This window comes from Bombus affinis, chromosome 6 (assembly GCF_024516045.1).
Source record: "Bombus affinis isolate iyBomAffi1 chromosome 6, iyBomAffi1.2, whole genome shotgun sequence".
NCBI lineage: Eukaryota > Metazoa > Arthropoda > Insecta > Hymenoptera > Apidae > Bombus > Bombus affinis.
The window spans coordinates 1,015,551-1,035,589 of NC_066349.1; the positions used below are offsets into that span (position 1 = coordinate 1,015,551).

At 26.3% G+C, this 20,039-nt stretch overlaps 4 protein-coding genes and 1 long non-coding RNA gene across 9 annotated transcripts; 2 read left to right on the top strand and 3 right to left on the bottom strand.

Annotated features, from left to right (window-relative positions):
• Nucleotides 1–39: 39 nt before the first annotated feature.
• Nucleotides 40–2,436, bottom strand: LOC126917260 (dual specificity mitogen-activated protein kinase kinase 4). Its single transcript, XM_050723983.1, has 9 exons — nt 2,287–2,436; nt 2,054–2,125; nt 1,770–1,884; nt 1,585–1,674; nt 1,338–1,515; nt 1,134–1,253; nt 766–1,065; nt 459–685; nt 40–370 (listed from the first exon to the last, which is right to left on the bottom strand). The coding sequence occupies exons 1-9, from the start codon at nt 2,327–2,329 to the stop codon at nt 205–207; spliced, it is 1,311 nt and encodes a 436-aa protein (XP_050579940.1). The 5' UTR covers nt 2,330–2,436; the 3' UTR covers nt 40–204.
• A 1,351-nt stretch (nt 2,437–3,787) lies between these two features.
• On the top strand, nt 3,788–6,396 carry LOC126917280 (28S ribosomal protein S7, mitochondrial). Of its 2 annotated transcripts, none has more exons than XM_050724016.1 (5): nt 3,788–3,902; nt 4,967–5,152; nt 5,255–5,486; nt 5,574–5,711; nt 5,875–6,396. In XM_050724016.1, exons 1-5 carry the CDS (start codon nt 3,841–3,843, stop codon nt 5,953–5,955), a joined length of 699 nt encoding a protein of 232 aa, XP_050579973.1. In that variant the 5' UTR covers nt 3,788–3,840; the 3' UTR covers nt 5,956–6,396. The 2 variants fall into 2 exon arrangements, with proteins under 2 accessions (XP_050579973.1, XP_050579974.1); XM_050724017.1 differs by lacking the exon at nt 3,788–3,902 and adding an exon at nt 4,512–4,726.
• Nucleotides 5,975–6,892, bottom strand: LOC126917283 (transmembrane protein 186-like). Its single transcript, XM_050724023.1, has 2 exons — nt 6,420–6,892; nt 5,975–6,345 (listed from the first exon to the last, which is right to left on the bottom strand). Exons 1-2 carry the CDS (start codon nt 6,724–6,726, stop codon nt 6,035–6,037), a joined length of 618 nt encoding a protein of 205 aa, XP_050579980.1. The 5' UTR covers nt 6,727–6,892; the 3' UTR covers nt 5,975–6,034.
• Nucleotides 6,893–7,090: 198 nt separating this feature from the next.
• LOC126917293 (uncharacterized) lies at nt 7,091–11,670 on the top strand. 3 transcript variants are annotated; one of them, XR_007710904.1, is made up of 3 exons: nt 7,091–7,908; nt 10,000–10,042; nt 11,229–11,670. It is a non-coding gene; the product is annotated as an uncharacterized LOC126917293 (long non-coding RNA). The 3 variants fall into 3 exon arrangements; XR_007710902.1 differs by lacking the exon at nt 7,091–7,908 and having other exon boundaries at nt 9,742–10,042; XR_007710903.1 differs by lacking the exons at nt 7,091–7,908; nt 10,000–10,042 and adding an exon at nt 10,979–11,118.
• On the bottom strand, nt 8,880–18,689 carry LOC126917271 (monocyte to macrophage differentiation factor 2). 2 transcript variants are annotated; one of them, XM_050723997.1, is made up of 6 exons: nt 18,501–18,689; nt 18,320–18,430; nt 11,214–11,459; nt 10,870–11,122; nt 10,439–10,770; nt 8,880–9,567 (listed from the first exon to the last, which is right to left on the bottom strand). In XM_050723997.1, exons 1-5 carry the CDS (start codon nt 18,503–18,505, stop codon nt 10,516–10,518), a joined length of 870 nt encoding a protein of 289 aa, XP_050579954.1. In that variant the 5' UTR covers nt 18,506–18,689; the 3' UTR covers nt 8,880–9,567; nt 10,439–10,515. The 2 variants fall into 2 exon arrangements, with proteins under 2 accessions (XP_050579954.1, XP_050579956.1); XM_050723999.1 differs by lacking the exon at nt 18,320–18,430.
• Nucleotides 18,690–20,039: the final 1,350 nt, after the last annotated feature.

Here is a 20,039-nt window from a genome sequence, read left to right on the forward strand (position 1 = left end):
TCTAATCACTATGTATATAAGAACTTCGTGACACAATAATATGATTCTACACAAAATGATTTATTATTGACAATGATCGACGTTGATTAATTTTACTACCTACACTAAATCGGAGTGCAAATAACCTACTCATTTACAATAATCAAATTTAAGATTTGAAAACTTATAGAAATTAAGGTACAAATATTATCTTATACTTCCGACTTAATGCCGATTAGTGGTAAAAGGTGTCAATCCCCTGAGAACCATGTTATCAAGAACACCACTTATATAAGCTGAAACATCGACAGTATCTTCTTCTGCTTTTCTGATGAAAGGATGTTCTAGTAATTTGTTGTATTTCGGCCGCTGTGTCTCTTCCTTAATTAAACTGAAATAGTACCAGTAGAAAAAAAATCATTATTCAATAATGCAAAAACAAAATTTCTGCAATGCCTAATAGTGCAAAAACAATGTACCATGTATTCACAAAATTCACAAAATCCATAGTAAAATGATTTCCATTTTCATTAGGAGATAAACGTGGTGGATCACCCTGGACTACTTGATAAAGTTGTTCAAAAACTGAATTCCATTTTGGATATGGAAAATAACCAGTCGCAATTTCCATTAATGTAATACCTAATGACCACACGTCACTTCTAACATCGTAACCCTTTGCACGTTGAGGATCTATCCTCTCTGGCTAAAAAATTATAATAAATTCAAATACTTCTAATTATTTACAAATCTTGTAAAATACTTCTTATTTATTATTATACATACAGCCATATATGGTCTACATCCAGCATCTCGAGTTCGTGCAATAGAATCTACCAACTGTCCTGATATACCAAAATCGCAAAGTTTGATATTACCATGTCGATCTAACAGAATATTACTAGGTTTTACATCTCTATGAATTATTCTTAGTTTTTCCTTGAGGTAATTCAACGCCTTTACTGTGGCAACAGTAATTTTTCCTAAAATACGTTCTGGTATTCTTTCCTTTAATACCTCATGAATAAACTTATAAAATATATCTAATGAAGTGTCCATGAGTTCCATACAAATCCAACAGTCACCCTAGTCAAGACATGATATTTATTGTTAGTTATGAAAAGTTAATATTAAAAAACCTATCACAAGCTTACCTCTTTGAATAGAGCTCCATAAAATTGCACAATGCATGGACATTCATTAGACTTCATTACAACCTCTAAATCCATTAATAATTGTTTTTGCTCCCTTTCATCCACTGTGGAACGAATTCTCTATAATTGAACATAACATCATGTACTCTGTAAGCTGTTTTTAATAATAAAATTATTTTAATACTAAGATTAAATTATATATACCTTCACAGCCATAACAGTATCACTTATCCTATGGATCATTTTATTTACAGTACCAAATCCTCCTCGTCCTATTTCTCCCAGATCTTGGAGATCTTCACTTGTAAAATCATATACTACATTTGGTGATAGCTGTAATTTTCCAGTACTTTGCATTGATTGACACATTCGTAATTTATCCCTACAATATAATTTATTAACATGCATTTTAACAACATTAAATACTTGTATATTTAATAAATATACATACCTTGCTTTATCAGGCAGTTCTTGTGGAACTGCGGTACAAGGTCTTACTGGTAGTTTAGGCAAAGATAAAGGTAAATTTGGACGAGAAGATCTATGATAATTAAACAAAAAAATAGCTATATTAAAGGAAATAATTAAAAACTGCAATTTATTAAATATTATCATATTATTTATTGCATAACTTACATTGGTAAACAAGCTGCACTTCCAGTTGAATTAGAAATAGAAGAGTTTGTTGAATTATTAAGTGATATATTACTTCCTTGTGTTTGAAAATTAAGTTTGAATTGTCTTCTTTTTTCTGTTATAAAATGAACATAGATGTTGTTACATTACAATGAAATGTATATGTGTTCATATAAATATGAGTGCATATATGGTGCACATACACGTGTACGTGCGTTTGCAAATGTGTTCAATATTATATTATAATATTACAACATATATAAATACAGATATACATGCTTTACCTGACATTTCATTTTGAACATCATTAATAGATCCAAAATCCAAATGTTGAAAATTAAATGGTCTGCTAGAACCTAAATATTAATAATATCAAACGTGAATAATTTAATATATATTTGTATGTGTATGTATACTCGTAATAAAATTGTTATTTTCCAGGATGCAGTTAACGTTTAGGTTATGTAAATAAAATCTTTTGTATACTTATCATTAACTTTCTAACATTACAACTTACTTTGATTCGTTGGAGTTGAAAAATTCCCTCGATTCTCCGTCATTATTTAATATTTTTATTAGCTGACTACCAAAAGAATAATTTCTTATTAAAGGCTCTCCTTTTAGGAGACCTTCCCGCAAGATTTTAACAATCTAGCATATATATTCCGCAGCGAGTGCACCATTTGTGCAATTTCGTTCTTTTGCGAACAGTGTATACAAAATCCTACTTTTTCTTTTTCAGAAATACTTAATTTCAATTGCAATTTGACTTTCTCTCTATCACAGAAGTATACTTTGCCATAAGCTTATCACAATCACTTATTTGATGATCGAAACAACGGTGGCATACGTACCATACAATGTAATATGTGGGAGTAAGTGAAAAAGAAAAATGATGATAAGTTTATATCAATCCATACCCTATCAGAACTTCAATAATTTGGTAAAAAATTCATGTATCGAATTGCTTCTACTCGTTCATTTATTTTCGTTTTATATACATGTTTTTGGAAGTCTGGAGACTCTATGAAGGAATTCATGAACTATTATAGTTCTATGTCTCAATCATTGTAGGCGCTAGTAGCAACTTTATCAAGAAAATTATTTCTTTCTAAAATGATATCTTATGGATTAAAAATATTTGCAAATTCTCTGATATTACCACATTTGTTTCGTTACCTTTTCTCTTAGTTTGAGACTGTTATTAAAATGATAAAAACTAAAATGATAAGTAGAATTTAAAGGTTCAATTTATTGCTATATGTTACTACATTCGTTTTTAATTTTATCTACAGCACGCTGTAATAATTAAATTCTTTTCTAAAATACCCAGCTTGTTATACAACACAACCCATCATCAATATATTGTTAAGCTACTATCGTAGAATATCGTAAGCATTCAAATAATAAGTATATTTCTATTCAACTTTACAATAATTTATTGTAGATAAACGTAAAAATTTAATAACTTTTTTTATATAGATAAATTAGCAATATTAACGTATGATATTAAGAAAAATGATGGCTAAACTTTACTTTAGGGATACAAAAATCATTGGCTTCTTTATTTGCAATGTTATAGTTTTCAATGTATACAATTCGAAAATGCAAGTTTTAAGATACTAAAGTTCTAAGATAAGAATACAGAGAGGAAATTCACTCTGGTAAAATTGAGCATTTTTAGGGTATTTTAATATTACTTAACGCCATATTAACTGCTACTCATGATCTGTCCAATGAATAGAGTCTGTAGAGCCACTGACTACAAGCGGGTGGTGATCATTTTGGCGGGATAAATCAGTCAAATGTGTATAACTGTATGTATTTTGCATATGTTTGGTTTCTCGGCTTGGTATGACTTATCCTGGCTGGTTGCAGAGCAGTACGTACATAAAACAGTCAAGCAAAACATGGAATTTGTATGTAACTGAATTTAAGTTTAATTTGGGGTAATATTTATTTTCTGTTACGTTACATTAATACAAACTAATTTCTTGCAAATTTAACTACAGCTACTGATGGTACATGTACACAAAAAATAGAATCGAATTACCGGCCAACTAAGAATCGGATGTGGCGGAAGAGTCGCTTCTATGACGATGAATTTGTCCATCGCCTATGTGAAATTTTGTGGTAACGCCGTCATAACATTGATTTGATGACATTGCTAGTTAAAACCATCCGAAAACCTACAGTTCACGGTCATATATACAGATCTGGGAACTCTGTTGGGGGAGATAAGACTTTTAATGTCGGGAATTGTGCTTTACAAATCGGTTAGCATAGAAGACCGATCAAGATGTTAGGATTTTGTATATAACGCCATCCTTCAGTAAAAGTATTGAAGATAAAGAATATAGATTAAACTACTGAACTTACTCAATGACTGAACTACTCATAATCTTTCATCATTTATTTAAAGTACATAATATACAGTATTTCATTTGATACAAAAAGATATTAAATATGTATAATTATTTTCAACAAAAAAGGTTAACAAACTTACTTAAAATTTTCAAATTAAATATGTACACATATATTTGAACACACACACACACACACACACACACACACACACACACACACACACACACACACACACACACACACATATAGCTTAAAATTTGCATTTTCAGATTCTATGAGATTATAAATGAGATTATAAATAAAAAAGTCAATAATTTTTTAATACCTAAAGTAAAGTTTAACCTGACATTGTTAATAATAAAAATTATTGAATTGAGAAAATGTCACTATATAATGAAATTACATTTCCCAAATATTTGTGTGAATATAACTATATAGTATATGTAACATATCGTCCTCATCATTGACACATACATTCACGTTTAATCTTTGCTGAGCGCTGCACGGAATGCTATGTAGAAGTATCAAAACAAATATATAAAGATGCTCTGTGGAAGTACATTTAATTCATTAATACTATTTAGTTTAAGGTAATACTTAAGGTATAACATGACAAATTTCAATACTGTATACATACCGTTATATATTAATTCGTGTTATTTTATTTTGTAACGAATAGAAATTGATCACATAACCTTCATCGATAATACTTAATTTTAACAGTTTTATTAAAACTTCACATATTATCATCATATGTAACTATTGTTACATGATGTTAAACTTTTAAAGTTTTGCAGTAAATACTTACAGTAAATAAAATTCTTTTACAGGCGCAATTTAGAAAATGGTGTCCAATTTTATAGTGTGTTTCCTCCAACTTATATAAAACCAATTTATAAGAAAGATGAGCAAGAAATAATATTTAATGAAACAGTAGATAAAAAATTGGCTCATGTACCAATAAAACCAGCTTATACTTCTGAGACATGTTCTGAATTTCATGATAATCTGGTTAGGTAAATAATTAAATTTTTAATTTAAATAAAAAATGTTTTTCTAAGTTTAAATAATTGATTGCCTATATTTTATATGTATTATCTATATTCTATACACATCAGAAAATTCACAAATTATATTATGAGACAAGGTAAAAAACAGTTGGCCAGAAGATTATTAGATGAAACTTTTGAAAATATTAAGATAATAAAATTGGATGAATATTATCATAGCCCACCTGAACATAGAGAAAATATCATATTGGATCCAAAAATAATTTTGTATCAAGCTGTAGAAAATTGTACACCTATTTTAGAGTTACGGAAAATATATAGAGGTGGAATATCTTATCAGGTACACGTACAAATGTAATTTTTATTAAATAAATAATTTATTAAATAGGTATTTGAAATTCGTAATATAAGAAATTAATATATATAGGTTCCTGTACCGATGAATGAAAATAGAGCTCGATTTTTATCTATGAATTGGCTAATTAAATGTGCACAAGACAAGGGGAATGCCGAAAAATTTCCTGATGTATTGGCAAAAGAGATCATTGATGCTGCGAACAATAAAGTATATTTATAGTAATTTTTTAATTTGTTATGTGTGTTAAATAGTATATAATATGACAAAAAATTATTTTTCTTATAAAAACGAATTCCTCTTTTTGAGTGTGAAATTATGTTTAATTAACTTTTTTTTATAATTGTATTTAATTAAAATATATATTTTGCAGGGACGAATTATTAAAAAGAAACATGATTTACATAAGCAATGTGAAGCAAATCGAGCTTATGCACATTATAGGTGGTTGTAGAAAAAAGCATAAAAGTAAATTTGCTTTTTATTTGCAGTAATAATATTTATTTAATCAAGGGAATAAATATTGTTGAAGATTATCCAAAAATATTGGAAAAACTAGCTTCTTCTGTGATTTTTCCATATTTTATATACACTTTCAATTTTTGTTTACAAGACTTCATGCTTAAGATTTTATATAGCGAATTAGAAGTATTTCTCATATTTTCTGTGAAAGGAATAATATCATCGACAGTTGTCTTTAAATCTATTCTTTTACCCCAATAATTTATATATGATATTATAACATCTTGATTTTCTAAGTCATCTTTATCTTTCATATATATTGTTCCAACTAAATTATTACATGTAAAACCAATAGTATGTAACATAAGGACTAACAAACAATCTAAAATACACATTGAATTGTATTAATAAAGGTTTAAATTCAACATAAAAATATTAGATGTTATCTCAACTTACTACAAGCTGTAAAACTTAAATTTTCCATGGATGACATGAAATCTAACATTTGTAAAGATACAGTTACCGGTATAAGTGCACCTATACCAACTGTGTAATTTCGCTTCAGTTTATTTAAAATATAAGGATATATGGCATAAGGAAACATATAAATTATTTTATAATCTGGAAATTTTTCTGATTTGATTGTTGATGATGTAGTACACTTTTTATTTGATGCATGATTATATCGTCTAATTATATCATTAATGTTATTATAGGAGAGCAATCTTAGTTGCTTGGAAAAATGGACTGTAAGTAAATTCATAGGGAAGTATAAATTTTTGTTATGTACAACAATGAACTAATTCAATGAATCTGTATATAATGCACTGTTAATTCACTTAACATATATCTCTGGATAATCTATTTTCTCTTACATTAAACACATAAATGTAAGAAATTCTTCAAGCACTACAAATTTCTTGCGTTACGGCTGTGTGAACTGGTATAGTATAGGAGCTTGTGACTCCCTCTAACGTGAATATTTTATTCTATAGCAGAGTAAATTTTAATGTGGCAAATTTAACTGTACAACAGTGTGACCCAGACAACGAACAAAAGTTTATTTAACAAATTTATCAATTAAATGTTAAAATTATTAATCAGTAATATCGGTGATCACTCTCAAATTTCGTATTTACCTTTCGTTACAATGGGAAAATAAGTTACCAAAGCATAAATGATTCGTTTTGTAATATTATAAGCTCCAATGAAAGTAATGTTCATTAGTATCAGTTAATAACATTTTGTGTTATTGGGTAGTAAATAATTCGTAGATTGTCATGTAAAATCCAAGCAGATAATAGGCTCCGCGACCAAGAAACTAGGATGATTAGAACCTTCACGCTCAGAGCCTAAGTAAATTTTATGAGCTCAAATCTTTGTTAAAGTATTCAATCTATTACAATTCAGTTTTAAATATAAATTATTATCCAAGTTAATTTTCTTGTTGCGTATTTCTTTATTTAAACGTTGAGGTAATTTATCGGATTGTTTGAAGTTAAAACGCGAGCGAAATTCTCCAAAATCTTGAAAAGGCCATACAAAACGGTTGCGATTTTAAGGAAATGATGAGTAGGTTAATACCTGTAGAGCGTAAACCGTTCTGCTTACTAGAGTGCACGAAATTGTAAAGATTTTTATACTTTAGATTCAGAGATGTCTAACTGTTGTTCGAGGCACGTCGTCTTTCCAACACATTTCAGTGATACTCTCTTGTTCATTTCTTTCAACATGTTAAATAAAATCCTGTAATGGACTGTAAGGTCGTAAGGCTGTTAGTGGCAAGGTGCTTCATTGGAGAATTGAGGATTCGTTGTGTAACGCCATTCTATAAAAATAATCCGGATTCGGTTGTCTCTGCTTTTTTCTCTCTTTTCTTAATGCGGTCGTATACTCGGACCGAATAGCATAGAGTTGGAAGGAAAAAAATGGCCCTACGATAATGGTAATAGAAATCAAATTTTGTTGATTATTATGATTACATTATTATTATTTTGTATCTAATTAATGTTTCATAAATGTTATATAATATAAATATTCTTTTCATTACTAAAAACCTCTGTAAACTCTAAAACTGTACTATAATTTTATCTTTTTAATAAAAATTTTAATAACATCGAAATGTTTCAATTATGAATAATATTTTGAACATGATATTATTTACATATATGTTAAAAATTAATTTTGTTAATACTTTCACGCATCCTCTAAACAGTCATAGCTCGGCGGCTATCAGCTTTGCAAACATTCACTAAAGGACTCAGTCAATACTAACAAGCAGGTCCTTGCTGAGCCACCAATTCAATCATAAATTATCGTAAGGTTAAATAGCGACTCTGTCATTATGTTGGCAGAAAGGTGCGCTGCCTCTAACATATTATATACATATAGATACAAATAAATAATAAAGCAATGAATCCAAAATTTGTTTAATAATAAAACTACATTAATTATTTTATAAATTTATGGTATTAGTAACATACATCACAATTACATTCCTTAATAAAATAATCTTCAGAAAAGAAACAACAATTATATTACCATTACACTTTCATAATCATAAGTTATAAGAAAAATAGCTAAAAATACTTAAACACACTACAATAGAATATAAGACAACAGATATTTTCTTATGTTATATGTTGTGTAAAATAATAAATTCTATATATAGATTCCACTATTTTATGTTATAGAAACTATATAATTTGTATATATATATCAATACAATTTTGATATAATTTTTGGCACAATATTCTTGTAAATACAGAAAGTTAATGAACAGACAATTTTGATTATTTATTTCTCATTAGATGAATGTCATATGAATTAAATAATATTTGTTTTATAATCAACAATAAAAGCTAATTTTTATAAAAGGATGTACATTATAAAAAGAACTATCTAAAATTATTAAAAAATAATTGCTATACAAATATATGCTATACAGGAAGTAAATAATTTATACTAAAATGTTAGGCATCATTTACTATTACAATAGGATTCCATTTATCTGAACAAATTTTGTCAGTCTCTAATTTAACTAACATGTTGGCTTATTATACAAACTTGGGCTCGCTATCATACTTTTTATATAAAACCAAATTATTATATAGAAAGTACATATATAAAGTAGATCTTTGTTTATCTTCATTTATCACATTTTGTTTACAGATACAAGTTAATATTCAGTTTAAAATATTTGAACTTGTAGCTGATCTTCTATTATTTATTATCTAACTATTTGTCGTATTCAGAACATATTTCATATGTCCTAGTAAAGGAATATGAACACATTACTGAGACGATACTATATAACAATGAAACTCAAAATTGTGTCAAATTATTGAAAAAAAATTTAATATATCTATATCTTGGCAATATATCTTGGAAAGAAAAAGAATGATACTAAATCTTGGTAAAAAATGTAATATCCTCAAACAACTGAAAATGGGCGAATCAACTTTGTCATCAGAATATAATATTGACAAATCAACCATATTGGGAATACAATCCAGTGAAGCTAAGTAAAATATACTTATTAAAGAATAAAACAGACGTAAAAAAACGTAGTTAACCTTCATACATATGTCCTCTATGTGTCCATCTGCAAAAAAATAAAAATATCAAATTGTGTTCTCATTGACATCAATTCAACACTTGTTTGACAAATTTTTTCATACAGAAGATAATCTAATTCCTAATAATGCTATAATAAGTGGATGAATATGAATATGGAATGGAATATAAATATAGTAAATATCACCATCATGTCATGAACCAATTATTTGTATTATGTTATTACTATTTCTCAATATGTTGGGATGAACGTAGTTTTATTATGTAATACTCCATTTCATTATATCTAAATTTAAAATTATTATTAAAGCGTATATAAGTTACTTTTCTAATACAAATACGTAGAAATTCATATTTTATAAATAACAATTTTATGATAGCTGAATATCTTCTTTACCGCTACTTTTTTTAGTTATATTTTGACAAATATCCACAATTCAAGAATATATGTATATTTCAGGTACTTAACCCTCCGAAGATCGTGATTGATCTGACAGATACAGGTAAGATTTAATTCTAAATATTTCTAAATTTATAATTGTTCATTCTTTATATTTAAATATAGTTTATATATACTGTAAATATATCTATATATTATACTTTGCATTAATTTTAGTACAATTAAAGACTTTTCATATATTTATACAGCCTTTTCGCAAAAATAAGTACTGTAATATAGATTTTAAGTTACTGTATCTATCAAATACACCGCGACCTCTGAAGGAATTTTTACGACCGCGACCTCCGCAGGGTTAATATAATTTTTAATTAGTACATTCTCCATATTAGATAATCTCTATTTCTCAAAAAATTTAAATAATAGAGATATCTCTCTTTTAATAGTTTTAGTCTCATAGCAGTAAATTACTATTTGAAGATTAAAAAGAAATAATACTTACTTTATCAATTTTATGTTAAAAATTCTCATTTGTAAAATTTTGAAGCGGTACAAATTAATGTAATTAAAAATTCGATTTTATAACTCTTCAATATGAGATTTTAACAGTTTTGGTAATGATGATACATCTGCTGTCATAAAATTATCTGACAGACAGACTGCAGGAAAGACATGATTTAGTATGGCATAATAATGAAAACCAGCTGCTACAGCAACAAAAAGGTGCCAAATTGCATGTGCACATGGTATTCTTCCATCAGATTTAAAAAACGCAATGCCAAAAATATAAAACAGTCCTCCCAATTTTAATTCAGTAATGTTATATTGATGATACTGTAAGTATTATGGTATAAATTTTTAAATAATGTACGATCATTATTATCTAACATTCTTAGTCATAGTCTTATTTTCAATGTATAATTATATACTTACTGCATTAATAATTGCATAACTAGGACCAATTCCTATAATTAAATAAAAAATTGTTTCTAACATTTTATATCGTTCATGGAAGATTTGTTGATACAGTATACCCAATATTGCCATAATCCAAACAGCATAACGCATTGTAAATAATAATTCATCATTTGGAAAGTGATCTACATTTAACCAAGGAAAATAACTAGCAGCAATAAAAATGTAAATCATGGCACGATCACAACGATGAAGTGTTTCTTTAAGGTGTCTGTAATATAATTATTTGATATTTCATTAACACAAAATGATGGACAAAGTTATATAAACTAAACTAAGTTAAAATATGTAATAGTAAGTACCTGTTATTATTGCAGTAGTGTACACTATGGAAAAACGTTGAGACCGTAAAAATAAGAATCAAGGATGTGCCATATACATAAGCTGATACCAATTGGGTCCATGTCATAGAGCGGCGAATCAATTCCAAGCTACCTATAACTGATGGTACAACCCAAATCCCATGAGTAGCTACATTTGCCATGTGTTCTACAGAAGTAGGTATATATGCTTCGTTACTACATGCTGGAGGATTCATCCATTTTATTCTGTAAGAATTTAATACATTGTTTTAGCACAATTTATTTCTTTTTAATATATTTATTTTTATTTACTAAATATTAAAGTATTGTATATTGTATATTATATATTTAATATCGTAAAATGTTTAATATGTGTTTGATATTTATAATATACAAGGAAGGAAATGTACAAAGTAGTATAAATATTTTATTCCGAAAAAATAAAAAGTTGTTCATACACAGTGTGTTATTAAAGTTACAGTTATTAAACTTATAGTAAAAGAAATTTTCTGAATTTTAAAATTCAGAATTTAATACATATTTTTCAAGAACATTAAATTTTCACGATTTTCTCGAAAATAAGACCCCCAACGCACTTTTGTTATTTTCGATTTCGTCTTATTTTAAACCATATTTTCATTTGTAACACAAATTTAGAACCACAGTGTATAATTATTATAATATGTTTATACAATTATATTGATATATATGTTAGTATAATTATAATACACATATATATATATATATTATATATGTATATATAGAATATATATATATATTATATATATATATATATTCTTAATGCAGCCCTTATATATATATATAAGGGCTGCATTAAGGGACTATGCTACCATTGCAACTTTAAAAATAAATCCTACGAAATAATGCGGGAAAAGAGATTTTGAGAAAAACCGTACAATATAATAATCTTATATCGCTTAAACTAAACACGTGTTAATCTTTTCAAGAAAAGCTTCTGATTTGCATTATACCTTAGATTTCTTCATTGGCTTGAAGCAATAGAATATCCGTAAACAAGTATTTATTCGGAGGTTAAATTATCTTTCAAGGTCTTTTTAGAAAATTCTTCATGATTCTCAGAACTTCTGAATCTTATAATGTTCAGTTAAATTGATGAAGTTGTGCAAATCACATTATCGCATTAGCTGCAATTTTTGCCAAAGTTACATTGATTTTACAGCATGCAATGTTCAAGTACATACAGATTAAAAAAGGTTAAAATACTTTACAAGACCAAATACAAGTGATTATTACAAGTGTAAGCATATCTAAAAGAAAACTATATAGTAATTTACTTTACATAATAATTACTTTTCATACGATTATGAAATATTAAATTTTTGAATTGCGTTTCATATTCTTTGCAATTGTACAAAAAGGAAACATACATTATAAAAGAGATATGAAATTTCTAGAAAATACTGTCAATTCATATCAACTTATCATAATATGTACATTACATGATACATTATCACGAATATGAAACAAATAAAAGGATCATATTATAGTATAGTATAACATATATAAATAAATTATTATTAAGAATAATATATGCCTTTAAATGTATTATCAATGTTCCACAATTGAATTAAAAATAATGTAGAAGGTTCAAATATCTATAGGAAAAATAAAAGTATTAAAAAAGAAAATCAAAATTATAAATGAAAAATGTTTTATTTTCGAAGAAACATTCGTATGTATTATGAATCATAAGTAACTGATAGTATGAGAATGAGGAAAATTTTAAACCCATTTTCCTCAAAACCATATTTTCTAAAGTAACTTTAATAATAACTTGAATATCGTTCAACAATTCTTATTTTTGGCTATAATGTTCTAAATAACGTTATTTATGGTATAAAATGCGACATTGCGTTGCTTGAGGAAAGGTGCCATGAATGAAGTCTTCCCCTTTACTGTATCGTGGGTTAAGCGAATTCCAATGCAAGTGCGACGCCTGTCTGGGATATTGAGATACTCTCACTGGAAGATGGTATCCCGCTGTGGGTAGCCATCCACATGTTAATTAGCAATAAAGCTAGAAAAATTTATCGAATGTCTAGCTGGACAAATTACAAAGTACAAATTAAAAAAGAACTGAGACACTTTACCTTAACGGTTCTTACCCTGTGATTATTAATGTATTATTTGAATAAAAAATATTTAGTATATGTATTATATTTATAATGAATCTCTTTTCTTCAAATTTGAAGGTTGTTGACGAGCAGTCGATGAATATAATAACTACATACATATTTAACACATTAGGTCCTGAATTAACTTATTTAAACTTTGAAGTAAGTCCTGGAGATCCGCGGCAACGAAAAATTATGTAAAGGAAGTCCGTGGTAAACAAAAGGTTAAGAACCGCTGCTCTAGCTCTAGCATTCTTTGTAATTGTCAACATGAAAGAACATCCCACGTGTAAACTAGCAAACTATAAATCCTATTAAATTTCATTCACAGAATTCATAGTCTCGGTTTTGATGAATAGAAGAATTTGTTAAAATTTATTACCATTTTTTAGGATTGGTTCAAGTGAAAATTTTGAAAAAGTGAAAAATTTTTAAATACATAAATTTTATTGTTCTATAATGACACAGTTATTGGTTGTCTCATGGTAATTAGTAGATTGATATAACTCGTTTTTCTGTATTCTTCAACGGTGCTACGTTTCAGTGGTAAGTTTGGTCAGTTGTTTAAGAAAAACTGATCAAGATATGATCAGGTTATTTCGCTGTATTTAATTTTCGTATCGAGTTCAATTATCATATTACTACTGTATTTACGTGCTTATTATTTCATTAAAATAAATAAAAGAAATAGCATGAGATTTAATTTGGTTGACTTCATGATTACACAATAAAAAAGCCAAATGACGCCAAGTATCTCGGGTGCTGTAAATTTTAGGACAACTATGCCTTAGTACTTCTATGCTAAGAACTCGTTATTCTATCGAATTTAAACATGAGAAATTGAATATTCCATTTGACAAAAAACAGCATCTGCAAAACCGTTAACTCTATGTCATCGACAGCCATAATTTCAAACATTTAGCATTTGGCGACACATTTTTCCTTTACGTGCATAACGTCACTTGATTTAATTATTAGACCTATGACGATTGGGGAGTAATTACATACCTCGAAAAATAAAAGACGTGCTAGGATACAAGGAAGAGGAAATTTAAATGGGGGAATTTTCGTTTAATAAAGAATCTTCAACAGGGTATTTCACCTAACTTGACCATCTTAAATATCTCGGTTATTTTTTATGATAAGAAAAAATTTCTTCAAGGTCACTCTTTTTCGAGATTTTAAAGTCATCTAAGTATTTTTAAATGAAACTACATATTTTCATTATAACAATCTTATAACTCCCAAAAAAAATTCAACGATGTGGAATATGTTGACCTTTACGTAACCTTCAACGAGAAAAAAGGTATGTATATGTATAATATTCACATATTGTTTCAATTAACATTTTTATTACTTTATTTTTCAACTACTTACAATGTGCCTGTTTATATTTTTGTAATTTTATCTAAGTCAAGCATCATTTTATGCGAAAATACGTTAAACGTTTTAATGTATTACGATTAATTCGAAACCAAGGCCATATTAGGCATGTTTATACGAATCTTTTTTAACATTTTTATGTCTTGAATTTATCTCTGCTGTATTTCTCATATACATCGGAGCACACTATATAATAGATTAATATATACATGTTCCTAGTATATAATCTCAATGTGTTCAATGAACGATGATTAATATTAAGCGGTACAGTCGGTTATACGTTCATCGAACTCTCAGTAATCTGATATATATACACTTTTTTTTAAACTTTTAACTGCTTTTGTTTTGGAAAAAGTACAAAATTCTAATTATAATTTGAATTTTACGAAATTTTACTGCTTATTCGAACTCAACATTTCATAGCATGAATTATAGTAAATTAAGAGATAATAAAGAAAATTAACCGTGCGAAATTAATATTACACTGATATTAAATAAAAATTATAGTAACATGCACTAATCTCCCGTAGAATTTGGATCAAATTACGTTAATTAGTATTGAAATATTGTTCCGAGAATTGCTGGTTGTATAGCTCCATTCTTGGCTCATTCACTACATACAGTTTACATACGTCGGGGATAAGAGTAAGAAATATCAAGAGCAGACGAGATAATACATATGTAAAAAAATATTATTTAAATAATATTTATAGTTTTGTATCAATACTTCCACAAAGTTATTCCAAAATTCAAAACTTAAAATAGGACACAGTTATTTATTTTGTCATAGTGTAAAGAAATATACAGATTGATCCGTTAATTAATACAAGAAACAAATATTTTTTCACTAAAAAATATTACTTTTTTCGTGAAAACGTAAGTAAAAAATAGATATAATAATTAAATAGAACTTTGTTTTCATGAAAAGCAGCTTTAAAAATTTGTTATAACATTAATTTAATTTAAAATTATTCGAATAATTTGAATTATAGTTTATCATTTTTCTATTATCACAAATAAAAAAATTGTACTATATAAAAATTATGAAAAGCATAATCAGTAGAAACATATATACATGAAAAATGTCTGTTTATCAGATATAATGACATTGCTCGTATATATGTTATTGATTTTGCTTATAACGTAAGCATTAGTATGCTCCTCTTAGGTAAAAAATGATATATACAATATTTTTATTTATCTGTGAATTATTCACATTAGTTTTTTAATTCTTAACTTTAAATGCTAATATTTTCTAATGTAACTACAAAAAAAGAGAAAATGTACAGAATATTTCTCTATATTATATATAGGTATTCAAATACAAAAATTTACATATATGCTATTATTGTTTATACATATGTTATCATTATTAATTGTGCAATGCTTTTTGTGCATATCGTGTTACGAAATCGTCGAATAAAGTTCATATTCGCGCGTCATTTCTATGATTTAATACAATTATCCATTAATTAACTGCAGAAATTGAAATATTTTATAAGAAAAAATTTATTTGATATAATAATCATTTCTTCTAATTGTTCATTATTTTTTTACATTATCGTTCAGTATTTATTATATTATTGTGTACAATTAATTTTATAATGTTTTTTTAGATATTTTAATATAAATTGAGCTGTTAACTAAAAATATGAACGTCATTAATCGAGAGCCAATAGCCGCAGTCGCAGCAATCACTTTGTTTGCTGTCTCATCTCGTTAGACAGACTATACACCCATCTGTTTTAACGATTTTAACTAATGTCATATATATTTTCATCTTTTAGGATACAAGAAATCATAAATTAACGCTATAATAAAAAAAAGATTTACCTAGCTTACAGAAAAATTTGTATTTTCCTTCTTACGAAATTTAATCATTTTATATAAATGATTAATTTTGATTTTCTCGAAAAAAGCGTTTACTTAAATCATAATTTTATAGAAAAATGAGTATAAACTCATTATTATTAATCCTTTGTTTTTAATCTTGATAAAAAATTTAGAATGCTACTCATTTACTTGCAAACTCATTGTTATTTTAAATAAAAATGATTGATAATTTTGACATTTTTCATGGTTATAAGAAAGATAATGTTTTCAGATAAAGAAATATTGAGAATTGCAGTTATTTCATATTCTGCAATAAAAATATAAGTGACTTTAGTAAATATGAGGTTGATTCTTTTAAAAAGTTACTATCTAAATTAGGATTTTTATTAGTAACTGCTGAATTACTAATAAAGCTGAAAGAAAAAAATGCTACATATACATATATACAAATAAACTATAGATACAATATAGAGTTACACTATAGATACAATATATAATTAGAATATAAAATATGGAAAAAGAAATGTTTAAAAAATGTGAAAGAAAATTATAAACTGAAGACATATAGAAGACGATTAAAAATTATATTACAAAAAAGACAATTAAATCGTATAAATCTACCATAAAAAAAATTAAAATAAGAACATACATATATATATGTATATATTGTTTCAATGAACAAATCACAATTCTTGCTCTGTATTTTTTAAGGCATATAAAGCATATAATGTAAATTTAGAAAGTATTAAAAAACAAATAATGATAATAAATCAGTATTCCTCTTATAAGAAATATACAGGATGTTTATTCTAATGTTTTACTTAATTCTTTATTTATTTGTAACAATGTAATATAAAATGTTTGATATTAATATGTGTAAGTAACATATAACAGTGACATAATAAACATAGGATTTTATAAATACACACAAATAATAAATAGAACAAAAGATTCCATATTATTTTAAAAATTGGGAAACGTGTACTAAAGTTTACATAAATGTTAATACACAAATATATATAATACCTACTTGTCAACCTACATTTGATGATAATACGCGTTCCATATATTCCAAAATATTGTAAAGATTTAATAGTTCAGTATCCATATAAATTGGATCTTCTATAGATAACGTTACTTGATGAAATTACTTCTTTGTCCATTTATAAGCAGAATAGCAATGCATTTCATTTAAATAGGCCCAATTAAAATTTCCAATGCATGCAAAGTTTTAATTCTACTAGCAAACAGGATGAGAATTAAAAAATATAATGGAGGAAATTTATTCGTAGAGAATGTATATAAAAATGCATGAAAATGATTTCTTATTTTTAAATTTATTAGATAGAATACTTTTTCATTATACAACAGTTACGTAAAATCTTAAATTTCTTATGTAAAAGTATTATTAAAACCAGTTATATTATATAAGAAAATAAACTTCTATGGTTTCATACAGATATACAAAGGAAATACAATATACGATAACATGCTACATAAAATATTATTTTTTAAAATACTTTATAAATAAGGATAAGAGCTAAAATTTGTCATTAAAGATGTAAATAAGATACCATGCAAAAATGAAATATAATCAAATATTTTTCTTATAATGTTTAACATGAATTTAAACAGCCATTCACTAGTTGCAAAAATTAAGCAAGTTAATAAGATACTAAATGTGGAAACGGTTAACATTTGTTAATTAATATTAATTGTGTTGTTATATCTTACTCTTTAATGCGTTGAAATCGAAAAAGATTTTTTATTGGTGCTGCAACGAATTGATGAAGACCAAACATATCCATATTTCCCAGCAATTCAGCAAATTTAAGTACATAAAACCTCAATGCAACAAATCAGTTTGATGATTAATGTAAATTATTAATTTACGCGATACTTATTTCTTTTTTACCTCATGCTTCATATTTTCAAATTATACACGTAAAATATCAAATATTGACAGAACTAATATGTCTCTTATATATTAAATGATTTATTCATTCATCATTAACACTACCGCTATCGTTGTCGCAGCACTACTGAATACTGAACCAAACGTTCTTTAACCACTGCAACTAACCAATATGAAGGCCAATGAAGGCGATAGGATAGAAGCAGAAGTAAGAGTAAGAAGTAAGCATGTACATATGTATATAGATATTTATAAAAAGTATGTACCTAGATATAACTATCGAGTTACACTAGATCGCATTATTTTTCAATCCTTATTTACGTTCAATATTTTTATTAAATAGTAAATTTATATTCATATTACCTTGTTCATAAATTAAAATACTCATAAATTTTTATGCGTATATGATAGTTTATAAAATTATTAACAGATAGTAACAGGATAATGGAAAAGTGGTGGATTAGTAGATAATCTTTACAGTACAGTAGAGCAGTAGATCTGTATAAAATTATACTTAATATATATTAGTTGATGCTATATATAATAATGACATATGCACATACGTATTATTAGCTGATATTTTTTAATTATCCTTTTGAATAATCTTTTTTCGTAGTTTCATTTGAAATTAAATTAACTCGAATTAAGGTTTATATATACCCTTAGATATGTACTGAGTCTCTAGATCATCTTAATGGGATTAAATGATTATACAGATAATTATTTAATGGTTAGACAGTAATTTTTTTTTTCAGTATGTATATTTGTTTTGCATTAAGAGTAATAATTTAAGAAAGAAAGAATTCAAAAAGTAGTTTTTAACTTCAGTTTAAATTTTATGTGTACTCTATAATTATAAAATAGTTTCCTAGTGCAAATTTTTTTAGCTTTTCTCGAGTGACTGATCTTTAAATGTAAATACATACATATAATCCATATGAAAATGTAATAAGCATACTCTAATGTAAATTTCTTATTGAAGCCTAGCATTTTTTACTAATAACATATTTTCTGTAGACAATATAATTGGAAAAAATATTTGAACGCTTTTTAGATTATTAAAAATTATCCGAAATCACATAAACAATTTGTTAATATAATAATAGAACCTTTGTCCTAAACATTTTATTTTTCATTTTTTTTTTGATATTTTTATATTATAAGTCCTTTAATTTATCATACCAAACGCGCGCGCACGCATGCGCATGTGTAATTTATGTCACACTGAAATACAAATTATATATATATATATATGTATATATGTATTAATATTTATTTAATTTTGTATTTTAATAGCATGTTATAATTAAATATAATTCATAAATAATTGTTAATAAAGGAATGGAGGTATAGATATAAGTACAACATATTTCCCTTATTAACATATTTATTGGTTTGTCGAGATATAAGAAATGATTTTATTAATATAATAACTACAAAATAAAGTATAATAAAGAACGACAGAAAAAGTATTATAACAGTGTTTAATTATTCATATTAGTTGTCATGACAATAAAATGTATTAAATAAAATTTGATG